Source organism: Sphaeramia orbicularis, chromosome 3 (assembly GCF_902148855.1).
Source record: "Sphaeramia orbicularis chromosome 3, fSphaOr1.1, whole genome shotgun sequence".
In the NCBI taxonomy this organism is placed as follows: Eukaryota; Metazoa; Chordata; class Actinopteri; order Kurtiformes; family Apogonidae; genus Sphaeramia; species Sphaeramia orbicularis.
The window spans coordinates 12,326,977-12,349,436 of record NC_043959.1 but is presented as its reverse complement, the minus strand read 5'-3'; the positions used below and the strand labels follow the sequence as shown (position 1 = coordinate 12,349,436).

Sequence of the window (22,460 nt, the reverse complement as noted above, 5' to 3'; positions counted from 1 at the left end):
CTTTGCTTTCTTCAACACGGAGTCACTCTTACAGTCCGTCTCTTTTCTTTCTCTCCCATCCACAACTGTTACCGCACACGCACATGAGCATGCGTGTCTCTTACAGCTGCAGTGCACATTTGTACCGGCTACACGGAGCAAAGCTTCATGTCACGACAAACGCCTAAGAAGTGTGCCGGTAGAAGTGTGCTGGTAGAAGTGTGCTGGTAGAAGTGTGCCGGTAGTCCAGCTACGTCCAGTTAACAGAAAAACCCCGCCACGGTGCCGGGATGCCGTAGTTCTTAAAAATAAAAATACCTTTCCACTCGCTGCTCCCCAAATGTAGAGGTAGTGCCGACCTTTTGTCGGACTCTAGGCGAAAGCAAGATGTTAATTGCGAGAATATTTACCACTATTATTTGAATACTGCTGTTTTGTAAACTGTGTTTTGGTTTAAGCGGTTTCGACTTTGCGCGCCTCGTCAACATTGCCGCCAACCTGCTAACATTAGCTCGAGAGCTTAGACAGTCGGACACGCACTCTAATAAAACACCCAGAACGAAAAGAAGTCATCCAAAATGCAAAAGAGGGCAATAACTAGCTGTCGATAACATTTCTGCACCTGTTTTGCTTTCCATTCAATTGAAGATAAAGGATTAAACTTACCTTCTTCCACATGTGGTGTTCCCTCTCAAAATGTCAGCTCCTCTTTGCCAGCCTGGGACACGCCTTTGACATGGCATAAAGAGGGGCACTTCTGATTAGGAATTTGGGCCCTATGCCCCCTACTGCTCTGGAGTTGTAAACGATTTTCAATTTTAATCCATTACAATTTGGTTGTGTTAACATAAATTAGTCTAGTAAATTTTAAATTGTTGTATTTTATGTTAAAACTACATATTTTAGAACTGTTCAACTACAAAACATGATTTTATATAGTATAAGCTACATACTAGACTTAGGTTAAGGTAACAGACACCCAGTTGGCTTTTTTTGAGTGTGCTTTTTAAGGAATCTAGTGAGTCATAGACCTCCTCCTCAGACTACTCTGCTATTTTTATTTTTTTTTACCCTTTTTCTCTGTGAATGCCAGAGTAGCCGTAACACTGATAAAAACCTTTTAAAAATATGTTATCAACACTGGAGTGGTTAAAATTGTCAAGGATGAATTTTGGAGAGTCAAGGGACATGAGGTCCAACCTGTTAACCAGGGTCATGATGTGGTCTGAAGCTGCAGCTGCCTTCACTTTAGGGTGGATGTAGACCAGGATAAAAAAAAATAACTGGGGGAATTCCTTAGGGAGGTAGAAGGGATGAAGGGGAACATCCAGGAGTTCAACATCTGAGGTGCACAGTCCTTCCTTCACTATCCCAGTAGTCCACCACTGTTTGTTGACATACAGAGATGCACTGTTTGACACTTATTTTATTGTATTTGTCATTTTGTAACCTTTCATAATGGTTTCACATGATGCCTGTAAGTACTTTTATTGTCCTGTGCTCGTTTCATAAGCCTACGTGCTGTAGTTATGATGCTAAATGGCTAAATTTAAACCTGTTGACAGTTCTAAAGTCAGTCCTTTCCGGGTTCAACCCCACTACTCAAAAACATAACTGGCACTAACATACAATGAATCACATTTTCTTTTGTATCGTCCTCTATATGATGAGCTGAGAGACTGGTGATGAAGAGATGAAATGGTTGTTTAGTTCAAATGTATATAAATTAGCATTATTTGTTTGTAACGGCTGGAAAAAGTGGCAGATGTGTTTGTTTAACCTCCTGAGACCCAGGAAATGTCAGCCAAGTACCAGCTTTTTTTTTCTTTTTTTTTTTTAAATAAGGGCCTGTATCGGAAACATCATGACACAACAGTTTGTTCAGATGCAGTTTTTTTTTTTTTTTTTTTTTTTATGGAATGTCCTTTGTGGTGGACAGTTTTCTTCTTCTTCTTTTTTTTTTTTTTTTTGTTTAAAGTTGTGAAACTTTTGTCCACAAATGTGGACAGAAAACCCATAGCTGGGTCTGAGGAGGTTAAATAGGTCAGTCCATTGTCTTGTTTATATCCACTGTACCTATTGCCTGGTCTTTGATTTTTGGTTTGTATCTTTGGTGTCTTATAAGCCCATATAAGGGCTGGGCATGTTTTCATGCAAGACACAATAATAAAAACATTCATTCAAACATACAGTGGTGACAGCAGTTGTAAATATCCTTGTGTGTGTTTTATTTGCATATTTACCTGTAATAACCCACTCACTTCTGTCTGTCCCATAGAAGAACATGAACGTCCACCATTTGTTTGGAACTGTTGAGGCTTACATGAACCACCTGATCACCGTAGCGGTGTCATCAAAGTGTGTTGCAACTGTCAGTGTCTATGGCTCTGCCTGTAGCGCTGTCATATAAAGCAGAGTGTGAACTGGAGTGCAGGTAGCAGAAAAACACAGACTGAAGCAAAACCATGTGAGTGTGTGTAAGTTAGTGCCAGTGTTCAGGTCTTTATTAGCTAACCTAAGCGGCCTCTGAGGGTGAGCAGCTGTGTCTCAGGATGTCTCTCTGCAGGTGCAAAGCCCACACACACTCTGGACAGGAAATGACAGCTTCACCTGGGCCAACATTCACCTGAGCTCCGGCCTGAGTCAGCCGCTGATGCCCTGTGGGACACCAACACTCTGCCCTGTGGGACACCAACCCTCTGCAACGCCTCCAACACTACTCTACTCTACACTGCATCGGATCATTTTCCTCCTTTTCCTCTCTCTTTTTTTTTTTTTTTTACCTCTGTCAGGAGGTATTGTGATCACTTTGCTTTGTGTGTGTGTTTGTTTGTTAGCAACTTTAGGGGAAAATTATTCCAACCATCTTTACCAAATTGTCCCCACAGATAGGCCTAGGCCCTGGGACCAACCCATTAAATTTTGGGCCAAGTAGGCCAAAGTTCAAGGTCACAGCAAGGTCACAAAATCTACAATTTTCCTATCTCTCATCACTGAGCAATTTTCCAAAATTCATAAAAAATTCAAAATGACTCCGATTAGCCTCCAATTTGATCCACCTATAGCTTAGAACAATATCTTGTATTTGACACAAAATTGTCCACATCCACTGTGGAATGTGGACTCTGTGGACATTTCAATTTAACATTGAAAATCCCATTTACCACACATTTTTCATTATAACTCAACAAATATTGATTGGAATTTAATATAATTTGACATACACATGACTGGTACCAAGCTTCAACTTTTTCTGCTGTATGGAACAACCTTGAAACTGTTGAATTTAAAAAGAAACAGTTGATCCACACATGCACACTGTTCGGGGTGCTTGGCAGAGGTTTGAGTTCTCTTAACACTTGTTTTCTTTTTTTAACCCACAAAGACTAAGGTTATTATCATTAACGAAAACTAACAAAATGATGAAAACTAGAATTGTAAAAACATTTTTGTTAACGGAGATAAATAAAAACTATAATTAAAAGAAAAAAACGATAACTAACTGAAACTGTATTGTCTGTTTACAAAACTAAAACAAAAATTATGGATAAAATTCCCTTTGTTTTCGTCTTTGTCAATGTCGGATTGATACGAAATTGATTTATTTCCGTCTAGCAATTTTATCTGCTGTCACCGTTTGACACTTGACGGTCCGTCACTTGTGGTTTCCAGTCGTCTTCTGGTCCCCACTCTACCTGGAAACATGGAGACTAAAGTTGGGAAAAAGCAGCAGAGTCCTGTCTGGGATTTATTTGAATACGACGGAGAAGAAGAGAAAAGATATGATAAAACTAAAACTAGGCATTTAGAAAAAAATGAAAACTAATAAAAACTAGCAAACCTGCTCTAAAAACTAATTAAAACTAACTGAATTAGATAAAAAAAAAAGCCAAAACTACACTGTAAAAACTGTGATCAGGGTTAAGTAATATTTACTAAATAAATAAGAGTAAACTATACATAATAAAAAAGACTGTGTGCAGTTTCGAATCACACTGAGCTGAATTCACCAAATTTGAATAATTTATTAATTGCTTTTTACTCAGATTTTTAAAAAATAAAATCAGCTGAGAACCAGTGAGTAGAATTTAATTATGTTTATCAGGAAAGTCAAAATTGCAGAAAATTGGTAAATTTTACTCATTGGGAGCTCTTAATTTTAACCACCTCCCACCTAAGGCATTTTTCATCAGGACATCAATCTGCCACCATTTCACGGACGACCGTTTGCTTAAAGGTAAGACCTGTTTAATTGTTCTTAGTTAACTAACAATTCAAGTGTCTGTAACAGTTAACCATTGTTTTGCGTTACTGCAAATTACCAAACATGCCAACTTTACTGCACTGTAAGTCAAAATTAAGTTATAGTGTTAGTGATTCGAAGTCAGTCTGCGTCGTCTTTGATTCGACTAAAAGCATTGCAATGATTGAAAAAGTAGTCTCAAGGTCACAATTTAATGTGACTTTTCCTAGTATAAGGTAATACCGTTATATAATGGCCGTAAAATACAAGCTAATATTTTATTTCATGTAGTTTTGGGGCCTCAGCCCAAGCTCCCCCTCCCCCACCAGAACAAGCTAGCTAGCACGCGCCCACACTGTGATGGAGGAACTAACGTTTCTGTTAATGGTGAGTAATCAAACTTAGGAGCTTGGTTTAAAGTTACTGCATTTAGTTTGCACTATTAAATTGTACTCGAGTAACATTTTTACTCAAGTAGCTTGTTAAAAGCAGAATACTTAGCAGCTTTTGTAATGATACACATTTCGGAAGAAAAATCAGTCGTTTTTGTGTCGTTACATTTTAAAACAAAGTGCGCGGTTTCGTCTTTCTTAATTTAATTCGGAGTTATTTTCATCGAACGTCTGTTAATGTGTTTTGAGCACAATGGCTGGTGTTTTGCTAATCCCCAGTTCACCAGCTCTCACCAAGGCTCAGCATTAACATTCTGTTAGTTCCATTAGGATGGCATGAACGGCCTTCCTTGGTTTTTTACTCAGTTTTCTCGGAGTAACGTTATGTTTTCAGTCTGTGGTTGCAGCTCACACTGACAGATAAACAGTTACACCCAGCTGTGAGTGTGAATGCTGGGTTCAGATCAGTGCATAGAGCTTGGTCCGGACTCTGAGCTGCCAGAGAGAGGCTTCGTTAGTCTGTCTGTTTGCGACCACACATTTAACACTGTACACACTGTGCATCATTTTATTATTATGTTAACATGCCAAGCTCAACATATCCAAATGCTACGCAATGTCTCCTTTTTCCACTAAGGTTATAGAAGTCCTACTGCCAACAGTGTGTATCCACAGAGTAAATCACCCAGTTTAGCATTGGACATTCTTATAGAATGATGAGACCAAAATAAATACCAGAAAAAGAGACCATATCCACATGGGAAAACGATCAGAATACATTTCCTTTTATAAATAATTTGCCTTATAATGTTTCATTCACCTCAGGTGAAAGTGAAGAAGGGAACAAAGACTTGTAGGTTTAAAAGACAACTTTTGATGAAGCATAAGATCTTTTAATTATATTATATTATAAATTTTCTTTGTTAGGGTTATTCTTAGCCTCATTCTTATTTACATGACATGTTTCAGTGTTATTAACATCCTCTTAAGGTAAAGGATGTACAAAGGTCATTAAGCTTCAACAGTTATTTCATGCCACTGTTTGTTTATGATTTGCTATGTTTTTTGTTTTTCATGGAAGTAAGTCTACTGTAAGTGTGTCTAACTAGTCTTTCAGAGGCTACTGGGTTATTTAAATATGGTTCTTTACTTTAGTAAGATCATGGACCTCTTTCTGCTTTGCGCCCCTAAACAAATGTTCTCTTATTGTCCTCATGTTATTAGAGACCTGAATGTACTGATACATGGATAGTTATCCAAAGAAAGGTTAAATCAAGGCATCTGGACTTGTTTTTAGGTATTGAAGATGTTTCTTAAAGAACAAGAAGCCTTTTGGATGAGAGGTGAAATGTCTTCAAGATCTAAAAACAAGTCCAGTTGCCTTGATTCAACCCTCTTTGGATGATAAACTGATATTTGCAGGTATCCGAGTGACAATGTTTGGAAGTTTCTTAACACTCAAATTTTCATCATTCAGTATGTGGACAAGCAAGTGTAAATTTCGATTGTTTAAGTTACTACTAGTATGTTCCCTGTTTGTGTGTGTGTGTGTGTGTGTGTGTGTGTGTTAATTAAATTCTGTTATGAATTTATTTCCAGATGCATGAGGAATCTATGACTAAAAGTTCTGAACAGGTATGTATCACACTTACATTATGCGTAATACACCATATGCTGTGATACCATATTTCACATACAGTACATGCTGTGTAAAAGTTTGTATAGCATTTGTATTGTAGAAATTGATAACTATTTTTGTATCAACTTTTGCTGCATAAAAAGCAGATTAACTACAGTTTAAATTGTTAGTGATGTTCAAAACCTGTTGTTCCAACCTGAATTTGAAATTAAAGCAGCAGAATAGATAGAAATACTGATCACAGATTTCTCATAGATATACAGTTAAATTAAGTTAATGGTTTGTACATACTTTTCCACACCTGTAACACTAATTAATCATGTTTTCGTCATGTGACAGCAAAAAAGTTTATTGTAGACATTCTTAAAGGGATAGTTCAGTTATTTTAGAGGAGTACATTGCACAGCATCTGTACCAGTATAATTGTCTGTTTCTCCACAGTGGGGACACGTAGATCACAATCTACTGCAGGTAAGACACTAACTATGGATAAATACCTCATACAATCTCACTTCAAAAAATCAACTGTCCCTTTATGATGTCAGACAAAATATGAAACCAATTTTAAGGTAATATGCACATCAACAAATGCCATACAATAAATATTAAAATCAAAGGTGCCCAATCTCTTACATGTAATGGGTTAGGATTAGTGTCACACCTCTTACCGTAACCAGAGTTCAGCTACCTAGCGAGCCATGGGGTGGAGAAAGATGCAGCGGTGGTTACAAATTCAATGAAGCCCCTTGTGACATCAAGTGGAACCACAAATCTGAATGGTTCTGTTAATCACATGAGTACAGAGCAAGCAGCCCACATTAAACTGACTGAGTTGTTGTTTCAGTTTCTGTGTTAGTAGGCATATCAGAGACCCAAATAAAAAAAAAAGTGACTTTTTTCATAATATGACCCATTTAACATGCTGTAGAGTCTAACCCAGAAGGTAAACAATCGACAAACATGGAGGTTGTAAAAATGATCTGTAGTAGGTTGCTTATTGCTTTTGAAAAATGTCATAAGAAGAGTATGCATGTTTGTAATATTTTAGACTTTAAAACTGGTTTCATGATTTGTCTTTCAGATCCAGGATGAGTTTCACAGAATCACAATGGTGCATCTTGAACCGAAGTTCAAGTCCAAGCTGGATGAATGTACTCCTCGGCTTCTGAACCTCTTCCACTCCAAGGGCAGAAGCATGGGGTTGAGGTTGCAGGCTATCCTACTCAAGGTATCCTTCATTACCTCCACCAGGAGGTATTGTGATCCCTTTGCTTTGTGCATGTGTGTTTGTTTGTTAGCAAGATAACTCAAAAAAATTATGGACGGATTTTCATGAAATTTTCAGGAAATGGTGATACTGGCACAAGGAAGAAATGATTAAAGTTTGGTGGGGGCCAGATCTGTCTTGGCGGAGGTTTGCGCTCTCCGAGTGCTTTTCTTGTTGAGCATTATGTTTGCTAATATTTTATTCTAGGAATTTTGGGATCAAACTGCTGGAATATCATTACTTAAATTTACAGGAGGTAATGTTAGCCTGTGATTCTCTTTATAAATGGAGTATGAAATAACTGCATGAAAATTTGTTTCATTAGTGTTTCATTCTACTGGTCCCTGAGACGGCACAGGAAGGATCCTTGATAGGGGCTTATTAACAGTAATATAAACCACCTGGTGTTCATTTCTTTCATTTCAGACTCCAAGCAATCCTGACATCAACATGACCAGAGATGTTGTCATTCGATGTTTGATGATGTACCTTGGGGAATCTACAGATCAACTCTTAAAAGAGTACGATGTAAGTTGAAGTACATGTTCAAATATAAAGAAGGTGATCTCGCTCATCTCTTCTACTTGGTATGTCTTGGGAAAGTCAAATCACAAAAAGTCATAACTATATTTCTCCCAGTAGTTCTTGGCAAGCTACATCATTGTCCTCTGTTAAGTGTGTTTAAAAGTTTTTATTTTCCATTAAGAAATTTTTAAGTGCTAGTACAGAAATAGGAAGTGTTATTAAGTGCTTATTATCTCAATTTGATTTCACCAATAGGCAGAATTTAAAACTTGTCAGTAGTTTATGTAATCTTTTTCCTAAGAATGATTTACCGAACAACTGCATTTTTATAAGTCTTATTTTTTTAAAGTCTTTATAATTTGTCCCTAAAAGGTAGCTAAGAAATGCTGGCCAAAGAGCTGCTTTGTGAATACAAAGACATTTTACAGAGAGACTGAGGCAACTTTTTAAATAAGCGAAGGAGAGCAGAGTTGAACCAGTTGCTGTGGAAGACTTGAAGTTTCAGGAATGAACTTACAGTGCCACATAAGTCTTGTTTCCACTATCAGTACGGTACAGTACAGTACGGATTGGTATGGTAATGGTTCGGATCGGTAACAGGTAGCTTTGCAGTTACACTGTATAAGGGGACCCTTACAGTAGTAGGCGGAGTGTGGACTACTGAAGAGGTACAGGCACTGCGCCATCGAGCTCCTGTTGCACGATGATACAGAGCAGTGCCTGTACCTCTTCAGTAGTCCACACTCCGTTGTTAGCAAGTTCCGACATTTTCCTCTTGAGAAAATACAAACAGAAGATTGGTTGACAGGTGGCCAGCCTTTGTTAGCGAATGTAGAATAAGATATTCATCAATACAGTGCCAGGAAGAAATGATAAAGTAATTGATTTCATTTCAGAAATTTCATTTACAAATATTTACAGCTGTAACTCTGTTCAGCCCATCATCATGTGATTGAATTGTTTTGATTTGTTGGTGAGCTGATTGGATCATTTTCATTTTACCTGGTGTGAAAATATGCTTTTATGTACGATTTTTAAGTGTTATCTCAGATTTGTCTTAATACTGACATAAATACAGTGCATTACAAGCAACGGCTATGACAAATTCCAGATTTTCTTGTCCAAACAGTTGGAAGCAATTTGGGAAATAGGACCTTCTCCTTTGGCTGTACTGTCTGATATGCACAATGTTCTTGCTATTACAGGATGCTGATGAAGACAGTGTGTCGCAGGACCTTGCTGTTCAAAACCTGAAGATCTACAACATCAAGGCTAACACGTCAGAAGATCCAGACAACATTGGTATCGTGATGGAGGGCGTGAAAGTTCTAACTGCTCTGGGTAACTTTCCAAGGGCTTGCTCCCTGCTCATTGGGTTGGTGTATGCTGTGAATCTTGCCTATCCAAAGGAGCTCAGGTACACGTTTGAAGTGTTTCAGAAACTTCTCCTTGGGCCTGATAGTTCAAAGCTCTCCCCCAAAGTGAACAGCCTCAGGAATAAGCTACTGGCTCAAGAAAAGGGACCCTTGCTAATCAAAAGGGAATTGACAAGTCACTGTTAAAACCGACACACAAGACTTCGTGAAATGCTTGAGTTTCAGTGAAGTTAGTTAACATTAGTATGACGGCGTATTAAGGCCACATAAGAAAAAAAAAGCTTGTCACTACAAGAATAAAGTCGTTATTTAACAAGAATAAAGTCGTAGTTTTAAAAAACTCATTATGTAACGAGAGTACAGTCATTATTTAACGAGAATAAAGTCATTAATTAACAAGAAAAAACTCATTTAACGTATAAATGAATAAGTGAATAAAGTCGTTATTTAATGAGAATGAAGTTGTTAAATTATGAGAATAAAGTCGTCGTTTTAAAAAGCTCATTATTTAACGAGAATAAACTTATTTAACAAGAATGAAGTCGTTGATTGACGGGAATAAAGTAATTATTTAACAAGAATAAAGTCATACTTTTATGAGATTAAACTCGTAATATTTTGAAAATTCGAGTTTCCGGTTTTACAGCGAAGGCAACAAGCGAAGCAGCAACTTTCCCTTCTGCTGGACTCAAACTCACAGTAGAATCCCCACAGTTTCTTCAGAAGCAACAAACCCTCTGTGTTTAGTTCTCTGGTGTTTCCACTGATAGTCCTACAGATGAACACTTAATTAGTTTGTCCTCCACAAAAGAGGAAATTTGCTACAAATCTGTTCGGTTCTGACAACAAACCCAAATGTGTGCAAACTGTCTTCAAAGTCCTTAGACTAATGTGTTTATGGGGAGGACAGACCCAGTATTTAACCTTTGTGCCTAACCCCCATGAAAGTATAACTTCACAAAATGCTCCAAGTTGTACATCGATGAGTAGGTACAACTTCTCATTATATAATGACTTTATTCTCATTAAATAACAGCTTTATTCTTGTTAATTAACTTTATTCTCGTTAATTAACAACTTTATTCTCGTTAATTAACAACTTTATTCTTGTTAAATAACAACTTTATTCTCGTTAAATAACGACTTTATTCTCGTAGTTACAAGCGGGGTTTTTTTTCTTATGTGGCCCTAATACGCCGTTGTACATTAGGGCAATTTCAGTCAAGTTTGGATTTCTGCATGTGTATTTTTTCTTGCAGTACATTACAAGTGCAATGTAAATGTTGAATTTTTCTGTTATTACACTACAATGTTGTTAAATGCTTCCACGCTATTGGATGGCACCACTCATTCAAGAACCATTTTGCACTTGTTGAATGCTGGATAAACATGTTTTAAAAACCTGCACAAATAAATGTTTGTCTGCTGCTGTTTCATGCATTGTGATCTGTTGATGTAACTTGATGCCACAGTTTACTTAAGTTTGGTCAGGATATTGAGTAAATTAGACACAGAAAAATTATGGCAACAAAGTGACATTCAATATTATTGAATAGATTTAAAGTCCTGTGATACAAATTAAAACTTAAAATTAAACAATTATTTTAGGTACAGATAAATAAGAACAACAGTGTAAATGTGTTGAATTAAGCAACAGTGTGCTAGAATATGAGTTGATGTAATTCATTTTATTTACTTAATCCAAATCATTTTTATGCAGATATTTAGTAAATGTAAATCAATTTTACCCGTATAATTAATAAATATAAGTCAATTTCGCCTAGATTATCAGTAAATATGAATCAGTTTCCCCCAGATATTTAGTAAATCGAAATAATTTTTGCTCAGATACTTAGTAAATATAAATCAGCTTTCCTTGTGAAATTGACTAGGATTTACTAAGTATTTTTTGGCGATATAACTCATCATTTTGCGTGCTATTACTAAATCCAACACATTTCAACTGTTGCTATGATTAACATGTACTTAATATTTTTTGTTTAAGTTAAGTTAATGAATTCAATACTTTCTAATCAAAATTGTAGAACTTAAAATCTATTCAATTATATTATGTGTCACTTTGTTGCCACAATTTTTTTAAGTAACCATTGGTCATATTTTTTTCAGTGTAAATAAAACTAAACTAGAATGAAAAATCCAAAACTATTCGAACTTTGATAAAGACCCAGTTCTCCTTGAATGGCAGTTCCCAAATGAATTTTTCTCTTTATTTAACCTTTCTTAATGGATTTATCACCGCTCACTGTAATATTATCTGATTCATGGTTCTGTGTCGAAGCTTCGACCAGTTGGATTTAATCAGAAACACTGAACACACATTTGTCTTTATTACAGGTTGTGTCCTACATCACAAGCACAACACTACTGATGGGAAGTCCGATTCTGTTCACTAACTCGATTCTTTCAGTTCGTTCATCTGTTGCAAATCACTTCATCTCATCTCTTCTGTATTCAGTACATGATAACTTATTTAATGGATTTTTCCCCAAAAATTCCACGTACCCCTGGGGGTACGGGTACCCACTTTGGGAACCCCTGAACTACACCAGGGCTGTCAAACTCATTTTAGTTCAGGTTCCACATTCAGCCAAATTTGATCTGCAGTGGGCCGAACCAGTAAAATAATAACATAATAATATAGAATTAATGTCAACTCCAAACTTTTCTGTATGTTTTAGATTGAAAAAAGTAAAATTACATCATGAAAATGTTTACATCTACAAACTACCCTTTAAAACAATGTGAATACCATGAACAAACTGAAATTTCTTAAGAAAAATAAGTGTAATTGTACCAATATTCTGCCTCAGTTTATCATTTACATGTTCATTATAACATACAGATCACAGTGGATCTACAAATATAAAAAAAACTTTTAATAACAGACAGAATATTGGTCCAATTACACAGACTTCTCTGAAATCATTCCAGGTTGTTCATATTTGTTCAGGTTATTCACATTTTTTTTGTGAAATGATTGTTTGTTTTAGTGTAAATACAGTAAAATTACATGAATATTTTTACATTTACAAAGAGAAAAGTCTGAGCTATTATTATTTATATGTTATTATGGTCGTATGTGACTGGTCTGACCCACTGGAGACTGAATTGGTCTGAATGTGGAACCTGAACTAAAATGATTGTTAATATGTTCAGTGTAATTTTTGCAGTTCACACATTCATCCCATGGACTGGACTGGACCCTTTGGTGGGCCGGATGTGGCCCCTGGACCACATGTTTGACACCCCTAGTCTATACCAACACCTGTTCACATTCAATTAGATCATCTTTTCTGAATTTAAGTTTATAAACCAAGGTGCTCGTTGAAAACACCACAGTCTGTGGGTGTTTATCAAACAGAATATAGAACAGTTGCACCGATGCAAAAGTCAGAGAATCCAGGGTTTGAAACGGTTGGACATCAAAGACGCAGACAGAACCCCAAAGACAAACATCAGCTGCAGCATACCTCATCAATAATAATACACTGTAAAAAAAAAAAAAAAAAAAAGCAAAAAAAAACGGAATTATTCCAGCAGCAGGGGCACCAAAAAAATACTGTAAAATAACAGAAATAACCATCTTGTAAAAATACGGTCATTTTCCATAATTAAAATATAGCTTTTTCCTTAACTTTACATGAGATTTTGCATTTTTTTTTTTTACGTTTTATATATAAATAATTTTCAATGAGACTAAGTTGTACAATCCACTGATAAAAACTGTATTTGGACAGTTTATCAGTGCTTATACATGTTATACATTCACAAAAACACATTTATTCAATGTTTTTGTCAGTAATCTTATCTTGTTTTTTTTTTTTTTTTTTTTTACAGTATTAAACTTTAAATTAACAGTTTAATCTCACAAATAGAAAAGAAATATTTGTGAAATTACGATACATTTGCAAATGTATTTTAACTATTTTTCTGTGAAAAAAGAAAAAAATTCTTTAGTTCTTTTGTGTTATTTTCCATGTGACATGTAAAATCACAGTCTGTTTTTGTCATTTCAGTGATATTTTCCTGTATCTTAAAAATACAGGAAAAATCTGTAAAATAAACAGTGAAAATTCTGTTAAATTACTTTTTTTTTTTTTACAGTGTGCTATTAACCCTTTACAGTCCACTCATTGAAATACTCTGAACTTCAACATTCCAACCTTTGTGTGTTGTTGGACATTATCATCTACCTCCTCATCGGTTGCTGTGACAACAGTCTCCCTCCTCTTGCCATCAAACATCCCAGCAGTACTTGGTCAGAAGTAAACACAAGCAATAAAACAGCTGTTCTAAGGTCATAAATGGACAAAAAACACTCATATTTACTATTAACAGCTTCAACATGTCTGTAAAATCTGTTTTATAAAAACCAACATGAGGAACAGGACTGGACCAGATTTAATGTGGTCGGGAATGACCAAAGTAAGGCTCCGCCCACACAGCAGGTCTTAATTTTTGTGTCAAATCCGATTTTTGTTTGTGTGCTGGTTCATATTCTACATTAAATGCAACTTCTATCAGTTTTGAGTCTGAACTGAATGTGACCCTGAAGTGACCCACATGCACTGAAGAGGTCCTGAAGTGACTCATATGCACTGAAAAGGTCCTGAAGTGACCCACATGCACTGAAAAGGTCCTGAAGTGACCCACATGCACTAAAGAGGTTCTGAAGTGACCCACATGCACTACAGAGGTCCTGAAGTGACCCACATGCACTAAAGAGGTCCTGATGGAATACTTGTGTAACCCAGGTCACATAAGTGCAGTTATTCTTATTTTATTTCTAAAACAAACAATGTATCCATCAGTACTTTCTGCCTTTCTTATTTCTTCATATTTCCAACAATCGTGCATCTTTCAACGAGACGTGCAGTGACCTGTCAATCAACTGGGGGGGAAATGGCACCTGAGGAGGTGTCCAATCAGGTTCCAGATGTGGACAGGACTAAGTTAGCAATATTTTCCTGGGCATGACCCGCCCTACTCTGCCTCTGATTGGCTCATCAGTCCTCATGCCTAAAGTTAACCAATCTAATCAGTGAAGGCAGTGAGTTCTAGCCAATTAGAGGCAGAGTAGGGCGGGTCATGGCTTCACCATCCAAGGGGAAAAAATGGGTAATTTGGTTCAGATACGACTGAATGGAGCATCAGGGGGATTTAGAAGAGGGTGTAGGACTGAAAAATAAGTAGGCATATGCTGGACTACAACAGTGTATAAAAGTAAGTGTACAGCTCTGTAGAAGCCAATAATGTAATAACGGCCGATAACGTAATAAATTTGCCACTTTTAAAATGTAATAAGCCAATAATGTAATATCTGTCCAAAAATGCAATAAAAATTCTGAACCGATGACGTAACAACTTTTGGCTAACAACATTATAACTTATTGGCTGACTATTACGTTATTGTTCTGGTAAAAAAAAATATAATCGCAAATGTAAATATTGAGCCAATAACGTAATACATTATAACGTTATTGGCCAAAAGCTATTACGTTATTGGTTCAGGACTTTTATTACATTATTGGCCTATTACATTTTAAAAAGGGCAAATTTATAACGGTATCGGTCGTTATAATGTTATTGGTTGTTATTACATTATTGGCTTCTACAAGTCCTGTATTAGTGCGACTGTAACCATCTGGGTACATGTTTCCACAGTGGTAAAACTAGCATCAAGGTTATTATCGTTAACTAAAACTAACGAAATGACAAAAATTACAATTGTAAAAACATTTTCAATAACTGAATAAAAACTATAATTAAACGAAAAAAATGATAACTAACAGAAACTGTATTGTGTGTTTACAAAACTAACTAAAATGGATTAAAATTATGGATAAAATTCCCTTCGTTTATTGTCTGTCAGTGTCGGATTAATATGAAATCGATTTATTTCACTCCAGCAATTTTATCTGCTGTCACCATACGACACTTGACGGTCCGTCACTTGTGGTTTCCAGTCGTCTTCTGGTCCCCACTCTACCTGGAAACATGGAGACTAAAGTTGGGAGAAAGCAGCAGAGTCCTGTCTGGGATTTATTTGAATACGACGGAGAAGAAGAGAAAAGATACGACAAAACTAAAATTATACTGGAAATAAACTAAAACTAAGCATTTAGAAAAAAAAGAAAACTAGTTAAAACTATCAAACCTGCTCTAAAAACGAATTAAAATGAACTGAATTAGAGAAAAAAATGTCAAAACTAAATAAAACTAAACTATAATGAAAAATCCAAAACTGTTAGAACCTTGCCTAGCCATCGTATTCAAATAAATCCCAGACAGGACTCTGCTGCTTTCTCCCAACTTTAGTCTCCATGTTTCCAGGTAGAGTGGGGACCAGAAGACGACTGGAAACCACAAGTGACGGACCGTCAAGTGTTGTATGGTGCCAGCAGATAAAATTGCTCGAGCGAAATAAATTGATTTCGTATCAGTCTGACATTGACAAAAGACAAAAATGAAGGGAATTTTATCCATAATTTTTATACGTTTTAGTTTTGTAAGCATACAATACAGTTTCAGTTAGTTATGTTTTTTTTTCTTTTAACAATAGTTTTTATTTATTTCAGTTAATGAAAATGTTTTTTTTTCAATTCTAGTTTTCATCATTTCGTTAGTTTTCGTTAACAATAATAATCTTGCCTGAAAATGAAAATGGAGCCTTTTTCTTAAATTTTGCAGAAAGGAGCAGGACTGTGCAGAAATAATCCAAAACTCAGCATGTCTTCATGTTGGATCTGTACATGAGCGGTGCAGGTAAGTGCACAGTCTGTGTTTCCGTTGTCAGACTCATGCTGTGCTGTGTGAATTTAACGGATTGAGCTCCAGTTCACGTTTGGGTTCCGAGCCTTAACGGTCCGGTGGTGACCTTTCGTGGTTCCACATCTGATCAAAGCCTCTGTTCAGCTGCTCCTGCTGCTACAGGTCCAAACCTTCTGTCCTGACGAAGAACAAAGGAAGGACAGACAGAGGAGAAGAGAGGAGAGGAGAGGAAAGGAGGAGAGAGAGAAGAAAGGGAGAAGAAAGAGGGAGAGGAGGCGCAGACACCAAGCTGAGAGGTCTGTGTTTAATGAGAACTGTGGTTCTGCAACAGATCGACCAAGAGAGGAAGGTCATGGAAAAGAGGAAGAAACAGAAGCACAAAGAAAGAGTTCAGAGGACGAAAGAGGAGGAGACACAACAGTTGGAGATGAAGGAGGAGGAGGAGAGGGAGTGTAATTAAGATGAACCAACAGATAAACACAGGCTGAGAGAGAGAGAGAGAGAGTGTATGTGTGTGTGTGTGTGTGTGTGTGTGTGTGTCTGTATGTGTGTGTGTGTGTGTTTGTGTGTGTATGTGTGCGTGTGTTTGTGTGTAGGTGTGTGTGTGTGTGTGTGTATTAAAGCCTTCCTATAGTATTAGTTTAGTCGGTTCATATTTTATATTCATGCGTCTGTTTGACTTGTTTTCTTGCAGTTGTTCATTTATGAGCCCTCACACATAAACACATGTGTGGACTGTTTACACAGCGAAGAATGGTGGAAAGACTGGAGAAAGGAAATGTGTTGAAATATGTATAATGTACCCAAGCAATGTTGGTTTGGTCGTCTTTTGATATTTTGTCAAATATATGTGTAAAAAATTTCAATAGAAAAAAATTAAGTGAAAAAAAAAAGATAATAAAGAAATAACTAGATAAATTAAAAATAGGACCAATGGCCCTGCAGCTTACCGGCCAAATTAAAAGCTTTGGGAAATGTATCCAGATGTCATTTATTCTCACCCAGTTCTGTGTATTTATTATATTACAGAAATAGTCCATGTTTTGGTCATATTCCAATCAGATCTGTAAAAAATTCAAATTCCAGCTTGATATCATTGATACTGATTTATTGGATCAATCCACTTCCCATCTGTTATAATGGGAAAAATTTGTCAAAGTTGCACCAAATCCAGAATCAGATCCAGATCCAAATAATTTCAATACCTTGTGTTGACATCATCATACAGAAGCTGTATACCAAGTTTGAAGTCAATCAGAATTGGAGTTTTGGAGAAGAAGACAATTGAAATGTTTTCCCCATAAGAGCCCATGTTAAATTTTCCGTAAGTTCCCAGATCCAGAAGAAGATCCTGATCAGCATGTGGACATTATGTTTTGGTCATCTCCCCATCAGGGCTGTACTGTAGAAATTTACACTGGATATCATTTATATTTACTGAGTTATTGCATCGATCCACTTCCTATCTCTTATAATGGGGACATTTTTCAAAGTGGCACCAAATCCAGAATCAGATCCAGATCCAAATAATTTCACTAACTTTTGTTGACATCATCATAAAGAAGCTGTATACTGTTATGACCCTGGGTCATAATTTGTCCATTTATCTGTATATGTATATATGTTTTCTGTTTAGTGTGTGTGTGTGTTCTCCCCCCTGTCCTGTAGGTGTGCTGTGTCCTTTTGTATCTGTTTGTTTGCAGGACGCTGATTGGTGAAAGGTGATTGACCGGCCCCTTTTAAAAATGGCCCTGGAGCTTCCATCCTCGCTCTCTCTTGCCTCCTGCCAGCTTCCAACCCTGTGTTCGTGTGTGTGACCGTCAGTCTTCGTTTGCTTGTGTAAAATTCGATTGCTTGTAGTTGTAAATTGATGTTTTTTTGTAAATCGATCCTTTTTCTGGTAGGGGAGGTTGGCTCTTTTGTTTTCCCGTTTTCTCCTGTTTTGGTTAGGTAGTTAGGTAAGTTTTCTGTATTTTATTTCTTGCATTTATTTTGGAGTAGGTAATTTAGTTTAAACTTTACAGAAGATATTTTGTTTGTTGTTTTAGCTGCTCCCTCCCCTAACCCTTCCTTAGTTGTTGAGAAAAATACTAATAATAAATATTGTGAATTTTTTAGTTTTGACTGACGTGTGTGCTTGGGAGCTGGGAGGGGTCAAAGTAGAGCACACTATGTTCACCCTGGTAAACCCCTAGGTAACAGTACCAAGTTTGAAGTCAATCGGAATTGCAGTTTCAGAGAAGAAGATGATTGAAAGTTTTGTAACGGACGCCAGACGACGCCAGACTGTAAACAAAATCAGAAACTACGTGTCTGAAATCGTTCCAATGTATCCTGCACTTTCTGTTTTAGGACTTTATCCAAAAGGTCATAAATACAACAGAAGTGAACAAATATTAGTAGATATGTGTTTTTTACATGCCAAAAGATCCATTGCAATGTTTTGGAAAAAGACCAGCAGGCCCAGTATTATGTACTGGGTGAAGCAAATGTTGACAACTTTTCCTTTGGAGAGACTGACGTACATACGACAAGGAAGGCAGGATATGTTTGAAAAGATATGGGAACCTTTGAAGATGTTCATTAAAAGTGTTGATTTAGTAAATGACAATGAGGAGGAATAAATATTCAGCTGTGTAAACCTTACAACAGGGTTAATGAGTTTAAATACCTGTAATTGTAACAGGGCAGTAAATTATGTACAAATGTTTATGGCTGAGTTTTTGTGATGTGTATGTGTATTATTTATTTTTATTTTTATTTTTTTTTGTTTTTGTTTTTGCTTATAACACTTGTAATGCTGCAGGTGCTTTTGTTAGTGAGGCACAGGTTTACATGCTTGCTACAATTGTGTATACCATACTTTCCGGGCTATACAGGGTGGGGAAGCAAAATTTACAATGAACATTTCGTTGTTTTTTCTCAGCAGGCACTACGTCAATTGTTTTGAAACCAAACATATACTGATGTCATAATCATACCTAACACTATTATCCATACCTTTTCAGAAATTTTTGCCCATATGAGTAATCAGAAAAGCAAACGTCAAAGAGTGTGTGATTTGCTGAATGCACTCGTCACACCAAAGGAGATTTCAAAAATAGTTGGAGTGTCCATAAAGACTGTTTATAATGGAAAGAAGAGAATGACTATGAGCAAAACTATTACGAGAAAGTCTGGAAGATACTATTAAAGAAGAATGGGAGAAGTTGTCACCCGAATATTTGAGGAACACTTGCGGAAGTTTCAGGAAGCGTGTGAAGGCAGTTATTGAGAAAGAAGGAGGACACATAGAATAAAAACATTTTCTATGATGGAAATTTTCTTGCGGCAAATAAATTCTCATGACTTTCAATAAACTAACTGGTCATACACTGTCTTTCAATCCCTGTCTCAAAGTATTGTACATTTTGCTTCCCCACCCTGTAAGGCGCACCGGAATATAAGTCACACCTGACTATACGCCGCAGGTGTCCACGATGTGACAGGAGATATTTACACAGAAAGATGGTAAACAGAAAGATTACACTGGTCAACAACAAATTTATAGTTTAAGTTTTTTTGAGCTGATTTAGGATAATTTTGGTGTGCTGAATCCAAAAATCACATTAATTTTGCTCAATCAGGTCAACTTTCTGAACTATGCTACATATTGGCTTTTTAACATTTTTGCTTACATTTATGGGCATTTTCACATCATATGATACAAAATTCTTTCATATTTCTTGCAATAAACGAGTTCTGAAGATTTTACTTTTGCCAATTTACGATTGTTTTTTTAATATTACAGGTGAATGAAATGGCTTTGACTAGAAGATCTTGCAAAAATAAGCCTGACGTATTCTGCTACATCTGCAGTGAATACACCATTGTACCTAACAGGAATCCTGTTAGAAAATGATTGTTTTTTCTCTTAAAACCTATTTTGGGTGAGAACTATATAAAAAAATCACCTGATAAAGTCACAAAAATGTAATCAATTTTGTGAGATCAAATTTTTCAAAATCAAATTAGCAAAAAAACCTGACCTGATTGAGAAAAACAGATGTCATTTTTGGATTTAGCGGTGCAAAATGGTCCTAATTCAGTTGAAAAAACCTAGACAACTTGCGAAAAACATTTTTTTGTAACCCAGTGTTATTTAAATATTTATTTCCATACCTTAACTGCTTTTTTCCAAACAGTGCCTGTAACACGGCAGTAAAACGGCAGGAACACGACTGGTTCAAAAACCCAGAAAAGTCACTGATCTGTGTCTTCATCTTCCTTCTGCTCATTAAACCACTGCAGTCGTCTTCTTCAGTGTCAGAGTTGAACAGCCTCAGAAAGACTCCATCACACTCCTTCTACGTCTCTCCTCCGTTGTTGCTCAATGGCACTTCCATGCTGCAGCTCTATTTCCTTCGTCGACAGACACATCAATTGGTTTTAACTTAACCCTTTCATGCACAGTGGTTACTCCAGTGGACAGTTATTCTCCAGCTGTTCTCTTGTATATTCATAGGTTTTGTTGTTTTAGGTCCATATCAGACAACACAGTGAACACTTACACTTTATCCCATACACTGACATTTATACTGTTACTGTAATTTTGCTGTTCTTGATAAACCTGATCTGCAGTAACAAGCTTTAAATCAGTTGCTAATTGTTATTAGACTATAATTAACAGTTTTCGTAATCAAAGGTTTGTTTTTTTGTTTTTTTGTTTTTTGCATATTATCTCCATGAAGTTAGTAATAACTAGTATTAGAGTATATTAAAATGTGAGAAAATGCCAGATTATTTGCATGAAAAATGTTTTTGTTTCATAGTTTTTCTTCTTCCAACTCCTTTTCGAGTGTAGATGAATGATTTTGGAATTTTGAATTTGCATGTATTCTGTAAATGCTCGTAATAAACAAAAATAATGAATGAATGAACAGTTTTCACACAGTATATGACGTTCTGATGATGGATATTAAATACATGTTTTTTTTGCCTCAAAAATTAAATGCATGGTGTCCAGTTGAGTGGACGTGTTTGTAACTCCATGAAAAACAGGTTCATAAAAAATAAAAAAAATTAAAAAAAATCAATTGCATTGTTTTTTTTATGCCTAAAGAGGAATAAAAACACTCAGGAAAAAAAATGTCAACTAAGGTTTTTATAATTCATGCATGAAAGGGTTAAAAGCTGCAAAAATATGCATTCCTTCGAGTTTTTTCCATGAGGGTTTGTACGTGACACACAAAATGATTGTTAAAAGTTAAGATTAAAACTTCTCCTCTTCATCACCTCTTCCACCTGTCTGTCTCACTTTTGCACTTCCTGCTACAGCGCCCCCTGGAGGCCGTTAGCCTGTATAAATCTATACTCGAGCTGCATCGCTGTATAAGCCGCAGGGTTCAAAACGAGAAAAAAGTAGCGGCTTATAGTCCGGAAAGTACGGTATATTTACAAGTGTATATGCGTGTACATAAAAAATGTGTTAATAAATATATTGTTAAAAAAATAAATAAAGAAACAACTCGTGTTTTTATCTGATAATGTGTTCAACTTTCACTCCTGGACCCAAACCTCAGCTTTTTAACGCCCAGCTCTTCAACTGTTGTCAACGTTTCTGTCCTTTTCCTCTTTTTCGAACATTTAACTTCATATTTCAGTCTCTTCCTCCTGTTCCTTTCAGCCCTCATCACCATAACGGCTCTCATTAGAGGCTCCGTGGGCCCGTCCCCCCTCCCCTCAGACCCCACTTTTCACAGTCCACATCATTTCCAGTCCCTCCCTCTGCAGCTTTCCTTTCCCCTCTTCTGCCTAACTCCTCACTCCGTCCTCCATCTCTGTCTCGGCTGCTCTCGGGGGTCATTTTCTGTATTTTTCAAGGCTCATTGGACACAGAAAGGGGATGTGTTGTCACCGCCCACCCCTGAAGGCCTGTAAGGACACACTGTAACATAAGCCCCTCCCCCTTCTCTTATTGACCTGTGGTGAATCTGTTGATTTCTTATTTATTTAACCCATAATGGCCCAGAACTACTTTTACGAACATTCCCAAATACATTTTTCTCTATATTTAACCTATTTTAAGTCATTTATCACCATATATCACAATACTGTTCTCTATGTTTTGTGTTTTTTCAGTGAAAATCAGGTCTTTTCCTATATTTCATTGACTGATCATGTACATTTGAGGGTTATTCTGTCAAAAACAGGGAAAACCGAAGAAAAATTTGACTTTTTCAAAAAATCTGTCATTAACTGGATATAA

The 22,460-nt window shown here is 36.4% G+C and overlaps 1 protein-coding gene across 1 annotated transcript; it reads left to right on the top strand.

Annotated features, from left to right (window-relative positions):
* The first annotated feature begins 4,551 nt into the window (after positions 1-4,551).
* LOC115413085 (uncharacterized) lies at positions 4,552-16,673 on the top strand. The gene is made up of 7 exons (XM_030125843.1): positions 4,552-4,609; positions 6,214-6,249; positions 6,695-6,724; positions 7,335-7,481; positions 7,947-8,048; positions 9,251-9,526; positions 16,545-16,673. Exons 1-7 carry the CDS (start codon positions 4,583-4,585, stop codon positions 16,671-16,673), a joined length of 747 nt encoding a protein of 248 aa, XP_029981703.1. The 5' UTR covers positions 4,552-4,582.
* The last annotated feature ends 5,787 nt before the right edge of the window (positions 16,674-22,460 follow it).

What these genes read in the sequence shown, in the direction of transcription:
- LOC115413085 (XM_030125843.1), top strand. Translation starts at nt 4,583, where the DNA reads ATGGAGGAACTAACGTTTCTGTTAATG. An exon ending in AACTAACGTTTCTGTTAATG is followed by an intron (nt 4,610 to 6,213) that starts GTGAGTAATCAA and finishes ATTTATTTCCAG; the next exon opens with ATGCATGAGGAATCTATGAC. An exon ending in GTTCAAAGCTCTCCCCCAAA is followed by an intron (nt 9,527 to 16,544) that starts GTGAACAGCCTC and finishes GTTCTGCAACAG; the next exon opens with ATCGACCAAGAGAGGAAGGT.